Source organism: Pseudopipra pipra, chromosome 6, assembly GCF_036250125.1.
Source record: "Pseudopipra pipra isolate bDixPip1 chromosome 6, bDixPip1.hap1, whole genome shotgun sequence".
NCBI classification, from domain to species: domain Eukaryota; kingdom Metazoa; phylum Chordata; class Aves; order Passeriformes; family Pipridae; genus Pseudopipra; species Pseudopipra pipra.
The window spans coordinates 19,344,147-19,352,928 of NC_087554.1; the positions used below are offsets into that span (position 1 = coordinate 19,344,147).

The 8,782-nt window shown below is 47.7% G+C and overlaps 2 protein-coding genes across 4 annotated transcripts in view; one reads left to right on the top strand and one right to left on the bottom strand.

Moving 5' to 3' along the window:
- KMT5B (lysine methyltransferase 5B) overlaps window positions 1–7,274 on the bottom strand; it is a 29,699-nt gene extending 22,425 nt beyond the window's left edge. For 2 of the 3 annotated variants that reach the window (XM_064657695.1, XM_064657696.1), the window contains exon 1: window positions 6,750–7,274. The gene's annotated coding sequence lies outside the window, so the exon portion shown is untranslated. The remainder of the gene's footprint in view (window positions 1–6,749) is intronic. The other variant, XM_064657697.1, reaches the window with a different exon arrangement.
- LOC135416564 (proline-rich protein 2-like) lies at window positions 4,353–7,662 on the top strand. The gene is made up of 2 exons (XM_064659781.1): window positions 4,353–4,386; window positions 7,001–7,662. The coding sequence occupies exons 1-2, from the start codon at window positions 4,353–4,355 to the stop codon at window positions 7,660–7,662; spliced, it is 696 nt and encodes a 231-aa protein (XP_064515851.1).
- The last annotated feature ends 1,120 nt before the right edge of the window (window positions 7,663–8,782 follow it).

Consider the following 8,782-nt stretch of genomic DNA (forward strand, 5'->3'; position numbering starts at 1 on the left):
GTACTAAGTGGGGTCACAAGTAGAGCTGAAATTTTACAGTACATAAATGTCTAGCAAAGCACATGCTATCTTTTGTGAGCAGTCTCAATGTCTTTTGCATAAGTAACCATAAGAAAGCTAATAATGTTTTTGTACACAGTTGTACCTCACTCTGTACAACTTGCAGGAAAAAATCTGACACTGATTTACCCAGTTATTTTTGCATTTATGCATTAGTAATTCACTTGATTTTAATTCACCCTCCTCGCTGCTTCCTCACAAAGAAATAAATTGAGCCTTTTCACTTTACCGTAATTATGAAAAGAACGTCAGTGCTCTGCTCACAGCAGGTAACAGGCATATTGTAAAAGGCATTTCAATCTGGTGGAAGAATGTCGCGACAAACTAACAGATGTTTGAAATACTGTCTTTTGTAGAAATTCTGCTTTTAATCAGGTAAGAGTAGTGAATTACTAGATTTCTGTTAGACACCTATGTGATCCAGCCACTGAAAACTACAGAAACGTTTACAGCCAGATGATTGGTAAATAAGTTACTTACAAAAATTCAGAAGATTGAGGTAATTAGAGAAAACAGTAGAGACAAGTGTATCACATATTAACAGATGCATTGGCTCAAACATCTTACTAGAACATATGACCCAGAAATCTACACGTCTTAGACCCTTTTACAAATTGTCACAGAAAGACAGCAAAGCCTATCAACAAAGTGTAACAGAATCATACTGAGGAAAAGCCAGATCAACTACTGCCTCAATATAAGGAAAAGCAACTTTCTTGCTGCTAGTGATAGAAAGGATTTGCTTTAATCTCAAGATTAAAAAAAAAAAAAAAGAAAGGAGAGGGAGAGAGAGGGAGGGGGGAGACAGACAGAAAGGTTTAAATGTCTATGTTACAGGACCAGCAAGCTTAACACAGCTTTTTAAGACAGTTATAGCCGAACAGCTGGACTACCAGAATGCAAAAGTCACTCTGCATATTGACAAAATTCTTTAGGAAGTTATCAGACAAAGCCTAATAGAAGCCAGAAACTTAAAATTTTCTAGGGAAAACTCTATTCATTGTATTCAGCTATATGCAGAAGCAGACACTTTTACATAGAACCTCCAAAAAAATCCTTGGATAGGTTGGGTTTTTTTTCTTCACAGAGCTTGCCTGATAACACATATCTAAAAAAAAACCACCAACAAAAACCCGAAAACAACCAAACAACCAATCAAAACTTTCCTGTTAAGCATCCCACCTTCTCTCAGAAGACCAACCCTGTGAAGATCTGCCACTGACTGACCATCATGTAAACACTTAATGACAAACTCACTCTTAAACTTCCCTTTTCCTGTTTCCCAATCTATTCATTTTACAGGTCTATAGAGTCTAACTAAGCCCCACTCCCCGTTTTTGTAATAGTGGTAATGAAGAGCATTAAAACAGAAACTACATTAAAGACTTGCACTAAATTCAGTCTCTTTGTAAACCAGGACTGAACTCCACCCTGTGGTGTGCTACAGCTCAAGGGCAGTACAGGTGAATGACGTCTACCATGAAGTCTAATTGTAGAACACTGTATTGTATCCAACAATCTGAGGGAAAATGTTCCATAGGGTATTGTTCCTGATAACTAACAGATACAGTAGCTACACTTTTGGCTGAAGGAAAGGTACTTCTGCACTGAGAATGAGACCCATCTTTCACAAGTCCAGCTGGGGAGGGTGAGTACTATCTGTGCTAACGCACCTCTGCTTAACAAATAACAGTAAAGACAAGAAAGGTACAAAAGATAGGAAGCAATGTGGCCATAGAAGAATACTCAAACTATACTAAACGTTAGGAGAAACACTTCCTTATGCTCCAAAATAGACTGATATATACAGCCACATAAGTCCTCCTCAAGCAAAATTAAATCATTTAGTGAAGCCTAGCAAAATTCTGGTGAAAAATCATTATTTGTTTGAGCCCGGCAGCCTAATGAGCAAGAAAACCTTTGTCTCCATCTATTGCTGCCTTTTTTTTTCTAATAGCAGCCAAATTACCAACTTGAAGACTTCAAGTGTGCTTCTTCCCCCTCTGTTCAGAGACAAGAGGCAACGGGCAGAAACTGATGCTCAGGAAATTCCACCTGAATATGAGGAAGAAGTTCTTTACTGTGTGGGTGACTGTGCATGGAACAGATTGACCAGAGTGGGTGTGGAGTTCCCCTCACTGGAGACATTCAAGAACCATCTGGATGCAATCCTGTGCCATGTGCTCAAGGATGACCCTCCTTGAGCAGAGAGACTGGACCAGATGACCCACTGTGGTCCCTTCCAACCTGACCCATTCTGTGATTCCTTCTCTCAATACACAAACACTGCTTTCAAGAGATGATATCGAAAGCCAGAATCAAAAGACAGGATTCTTTTCCCTATGAATGTCACAGCTGCTAATACCAGCAGAAAACCTAAAAGGGAGCAAGAGATGCCCCACTCATCACCACTATGTGATCTTTAATACATCTTCAGATGCGATTTGCTCTCACTACTTTCTACATCAGACTCATGCTGAGAAGTCCTTTAGGAACTGAGGGAGAAAAGAGATGAACACTATCTTTCCTACTGAAGAAAAAACTCAAATATACTTACACCACCACATAATTTGAAATGCTTGCTACAGGGCTCTGCCATCAAAAATGTAACACCACATATGGACCACTTATGACTTCAGGTTTATCTACACTGTTAAGTTTACCAGCACAATTAGAGCTTCCAAGGGACCTTTTTTACTTCAAAGTAAATGTCCACACTGCTGTTTTAACCCTGCTCTTTACATTTTTAACCACTATTCCTTATAATTACGCTGCTTTTCATAATGCTATTATGGTAGTTTTACAGGCATGTTTCCTCAAATGCCAATATATAGCTCAATTGCATTCAGCACCTCTCATTGAGGTATTTGGCATTTCATTTTAACAGTACTCTAAACGATGAAAACTCAAGTTTCATTTACCTGTATTTAAATTTATTAAACCTATTAACACACTTTCTGGGCATTATTTGCATTTCAATAACATTTGGAAGCACCAATCAACAACTGAAGCACAGACATCATTAATGCTGCCATCACCCAAGATACTCACAAAGCCAGAGTTACCCACAGGTGTCTGCCAGACTGATTAAACAGTATCATCCAGATTTATATTCCATTTGGAAAGCCTTAGTCCTTTTATACCGGGAAGTGTAGTAAATCCCTATGAATTTGAGTAAAGAAATTCTATGGCTGTTAAAATGTATCTCAAAAGTTGTCTGAGCCTCCTGGATTTTGGGTTCTCATCTGTGAAATCTATCAATTCAGAAAATTCTTGTTTTGAGGGGGAAAAAAGTTGCACAAAACCAAATCATTAAAACTCTAAACCATAGCAACAATAACACTGGTTACTATAAGAAATTCAAGTGTCAATTATTTTAGTCTTCCATAACATAGTTCTTTGCATATAAGTATTTATTACTTAAAGAACAGGGACAGTTTCTAAGATAAGCAGTGGATTTTGTTCATCCTTCTCCAGGACACAAGCAAAGACACTAGGGTCAGGAGGTTTTACTAACAGGCAGGGTCATCCTCCCCTTTCCCATGGTCTCCAGTATACAGGCAGGCAAAGGACCTCCTCCTAAAATATGGTTTCTCAATATTTTTTTTAAGAACGCAAACACCTAAATTTTGGCTCGCCTTTTTTGTTTATTAGTGGCCTAAAGCAAATATAAGACACACACAAAAACAAACCCAAAAGACCCACTGATGGCAGCCTCAGCCCTTCTGGACAAATCAGTGATATCAAGAGGAAAGATGTAGGTTTCATTATGCTCTACAAAAAGCAACAGAGCTTTGAATTTGGGAAGCAGAGCAAAACTATGCAACTAGTTTTCCTACAGGATTACCAGAGTAAAAAAGACTGGTCAAAATCAAAGCTGAATGAAAATTTGCACAGCTTTAGGGAGCTATTCAAAACAGCCTCAAATCTTATTTTGGTTACTGCCCTTGGGATGTAAATTGGACCCCCAGAAAGAAAACCTGTTTTTTGAGTGTTTCTTTTCAGCTAGTTAGTTCTGAGAACAGGTTCTGTGCAGAACTGTACGTGGATTAACAGTGGCACTGGGAGGCTGCAAGATTTTGAACTGACCTGAGTCAGTTTTGACACACTGTCACAGAACTGCAGCCCCAGGATGCAGGTTCGTGAAAGCACACATGGATCCAAAACTCACCCAAACCCAGGCTTCAGTCTCCCACCAGTAGCTCAGTCTGTACATTCCCCCCTTCTCCTGTGCCAGTTCTTTTGCAGCCACGTGATTTGTGTGTGTCAATTTGGATACTAATCCAAGCACAATGCAGGCACAGAAACAATCCAGTACGAGCGCAAGTGAGTGGCAGAGAGGGAATTACACACACAGAAGTGCTTTAGCAGCTCCTGCCCCTGCTCCTCTGCCCCTCCATGTCCTCCACTGGGTGCCCTCTCCGGGTGAAGCTGAGTAACTGGCTAAGCAAAACTCCCTGAAGCCTGTGAGATCCCCCTGACTGACTGCAACAACTCCAGCAGACGTTCATAGAGACAATCCAAAACCTCACTGCTTCCAGGAGAGGGAGAACCTCCTTCCTCCTGCTTGTCAATTCACACAGACATTTCCACCAACTCTGGAGTTCAGGTCTCCACAAGCCAATTTACCTGTGTGTGTCTGTAGCAACATGACTTACACAGGTTCAGTTCAGGGCAGTCCCACCACGGCTGTATCAAACAGTTCAGTGAAGATGCCAAGCCAGCATTAACAGCAAAAGCAGCCCTGCTGCTTCCTCAACTTTTGTGCCCACTTCCATGCCATCCTCCCTCTGTGCCCACAAAACAAATACAGAGTCGAGTGACTCCAATGGTTTGGTGACCGAATCAAGGGGGGAGTCAGACAAGCCTGAACGGTGCTGTCTTGAGCACAAGAGGATGCTGTGGGGCAGGGGGAACACACAGGGTCAGGGAAGTGGTCAGGAGTACTGAAGCTGGGACTTCTCCCAAATTCTCTGCTTCTCAAATCACAGCTCTGGATTCACTGTTGAGCACAAAACTATCCCACCTTACACTTACTATGTTAATTGAACTGTCTGTTGCTTTAAAGCACAGTGCTGTTTGAAGTGAAGAGCATACTGGGAATTGTAGTCCTGGAACAGGATAGTGCTAACAGAGCAAAACAAATATTCAAGAGCCTTGATGAGTCCTGCTACTGACTGTACAAGGATACATCATCCTACTCATTCATTTAATATGCAATACATTTAGCAACTGCTTTAAATAAATCTGATTTTCCAGTTTGTGAGCTCCGATGGGTGTAAAGCAGAGATGTCTGTGTCTATCTGGTCCTAATAACAAAATAGCCTGATTAAAAAAAAAACAAAAAAATCTCACTTTTCAATCAAATAAGCCTTGATTTCTTCACACATTGTTACTTGCAAGGAATAAAGCTCAGAAAACTCAAGAGAAAAGTTCAGTTTTAATGAAAACTGAAGCGGATGCATCCAGAGCTAGAGTGACTAAATTATGGAAACAAGTCATGGCTCCGTGTGAACTTATCCTACAATACATTTTAACCTCAGTGATTAAAACCTCACACTGTGTATTTATAGTTACACTATTAAACACTTCGATCAGATTGCCATTCATAACACAGAATCACAAGAATCAGTCAGGTTGGAAATGAGCTCTGAGATCATCGAGTCCAACCTATGACCAAACACCACCTTGTCAACCAGACCATAGCACTAAGTGCCACATCCAGTCTCTCCTTAAACACCACCAGGGACAGTGATTTCACCACCTTCCTGAGCAGTACGTTCCAGCATCTAATAACCCCTTCTGTGAAGAAATGCTTCCTGATATCCAATCTAAACATCCCCTGGTGCAGATTAAGACTACGTCCTCTTGTCCTGAGACGTGCTGCCTGAATCCAACAGACTAGAAAACTCCACAAAGTTCTACATTTCAGGTTCTCACGCTGCCTGTGACACACCTCAACAGAACACCCCGTACTCTCCCCCCCCTCCGTCCACCCCACGCTTTTAATGTTTCCGAGAGTAACGCCTTGGAGGTAACTTGACGTTAAAAGTTTGAGACACAGATGTTGGACAAAGACTCGCCTTACCCCCTTCCTTGAAAGCTTGTATTCCCCGATGAAAAATCACGCACACATAATAATAATAATAATAATAATAATAATAATAATAATAATAATAATAATAATAATAATAATAACAATAATAATAATAATAGACAACCCAAGACCTCGGGGCTCTCCACCAAACTGAGGCAAGCTAGGGAGGGTCACTCCAACCAGACCTGAAACTGCTGGCACCGGCTGAAACTCCTGGCACGGCACCCGGGCTGACCGGGCGGAAGGGGCGCGGGCCCGGCCCCGGTCCGGGCGGCACCGCCCCCGCCCGCGGTGCTGCCCTCTGGCGTTCGCCTCCCGGCGCGGCCCGGCCCGGCGCGGCCCCCACCGCCCCCGGCCCCGGGGTGGCGGCCCCGCCCGCAGCCGTCCCTCCGGCCGCGGGCCCCCGCTCCGCCCGCGGCTGTCACTGCCCCGGCGGCCCCCCCGCCCTGCCCGCGGGGCCCCGCACGCCGCCGGGCCCCGGGCGCGGCCCCTCACCGCCCCCCCCGCGGAGGGGCGCAGCCCCCTCACGGCCCCGCCGCCTCTCCCGCCCCGCAGAGCACACACAGACCCCCTACCAGAAACCCGCACTCACCGCCCCGCGCTGAGTCTTTCACTGCCGGCGCTGCCCCCGCTGCCACGGGGGGAAAATGAATCATCAAAGGGAAGGCAGCGGGGGGGGGAGGGAAAGGGAGGAAGCTGATGGGGGGAAAGCGAAGATCGGGCGAGGGAGAGGCGGAGCGGGGAGGAAAACTAAGGGGGGGGGGAGAAAAAAAAAAAGCGGCGATAGTGATAAAAAATAATTCCGAGTGGGGGGAGGAAAAAAATGGCGGATTAAAATCCAAGATGGCGGCGCCGAGGGGCTAGCGGCACCGGGGGGAGGCGGCGGGGAGAACCGTCTGGAGATCCCTCCGCCGCGCCCCGCGAGAAAGAGTCCCTCGGGCTCCCCCGCAGAGACCCCGCAGGGTGGCGGCGAGGACCGGCCGCCGCTTCCTCCTCCTTCTTCTCCTTCCCTGCGGGGAGCCCTCGTTCCGCCGCGCTGCCAAGCCAGGCGGGCGTCGCGCCGGTCGCCGCGCCCCGAAGTTTCTTCTTGTTCCTCCCAGCGGATCCCGCGACCTCCTCGCCCCGTCCGGGGAGACGCCGAGTGCCCCTGCGCTCCCGGCGGCGGAGGGACACCGCGGACACCCGTCGCCGCTGCACTCCCGCCGCCGCGGAAGGATACAGCTCTCGCAGGGAAACACCACCCGCCCCCAGCCGCGCCGCTCCCGCCGCCGCCTCCTCCCACCGCCGCCGCCGCCTCACCGCGGGCGGCGCGGGGGCAGCCGAGGCAGCGCGTCCGGCCGCGGAGCGGGGACGGCGGCGGCCGCAGGCCCCATGTCCGCCCTGCGTGGCGGAGGGATCCCGCTGAGGGAGGGAGGGAGGGAGAACGAGGCCCGGGTCGCCTCGCACGGTCGTGTGTGCGGGAAGAAGAGCCGGCCGCGGGATCCCTCCGCGGAGCTGCCCTTTAAACGCGGGGGACTCCCTGCCGCGGGGCGAGTGCCGGGATGGGGCTGCGATGTTTGTGGCTCTGCTGCCTCCCGGAGCCCCTTGCCCATCTGTCCCGGGGGTCTGTGACGGGACAGCGCGTCCTGCCTTGCCTGAGCGGGGAGCGGGCACCGCAACCTCAGCGACTCCGGCACCTGCTCGGCCGGAGCCGCTGCCTGACAGAGGCATTTAAAAATGGCCCCCGCGGGCCGGAGGGGCTGGGGCGGCACCTCCCCCCGTCCCCTCCCGGGGCAGCCCCGGGGGCAGCGGCACTGCCCGGTGTCCGCGCCCCTCACGGCGTGGCGGTGCCGCGGGCTCCCCCCAGCGGCGGGGCGGGGCAGCGCCGCCGCCGGGCCCCGGACAAAGGCGGTGCGTGGCTGTCGCGCCCTGTCGCGATAGCGGGGCGGGGAGGGGCGGTCGCGATACCGCCCTGGTTCAGGAACAGGCTGAGCTAAACGCGTTGGTGGGGAAAAAGGCTTTTCAGTGCGGTAGCTGCTGAGCGCTTTGGCGTTCACAGGGATTGGAAAGCTCGGAATTCAGGGAAGCTGGACGTTCAGGAATTTTACGACGGGCTGAATGTTTCATGTTATCTCTTCTGTATTTTGGGTGTGCTTATAACAGAACGGACTGTTCGCAAATACCAGCTTTATTTTTATACGTTTCCTAAAGCTTTCAGATTGTTTGCACTTGGTCTAAAGTAACCAGAAACGTCTGTGGAAGAGGAACGGATTTGCCGTGTAACACCTCTCCTGTCAACAGCTACTCACCAGGAGTACCAAATCCTCAGTTTTGTTCATAGTAGGATGCTAAAGATTTTCAATAAAATATAATTTTGCATGTGACGTTGTTTAATTTTGCTTTAATATCACAAGTGAGATGATATTGGAAAGGTCATGTGTCTCAACAAGCTAAATTGCCAGGGAAATTGATTTTACTATAATTTCATAACAAGAAATTTCCTCTGAAGCTGAGATTTTGCCTGCCCAGTTGTTAAACCAGAGTAACACAGACCTATGTAGATAAATTATAAACCTCTGAAAGATTTAATTCAAGCTGGAATGGACTGTCAGAAACATCACAAGGAGTGACACTGTGATAATATCA

Coding starts and splice junctions, on each gene's coding strand:
- LOC135416564 (XM_064659781.1), top strand. CDS start 4,353: ATGCAGGCACAGAAACAATCCAGTACGAGCGCAA. Junction 4,387..7,000: donor ACAATCCAGTACGAGCGCAA/GTGAGTGGCAGA, acceptor TTAAAATCCAAG/ATGGCGGCGCCGAGGGGCTA.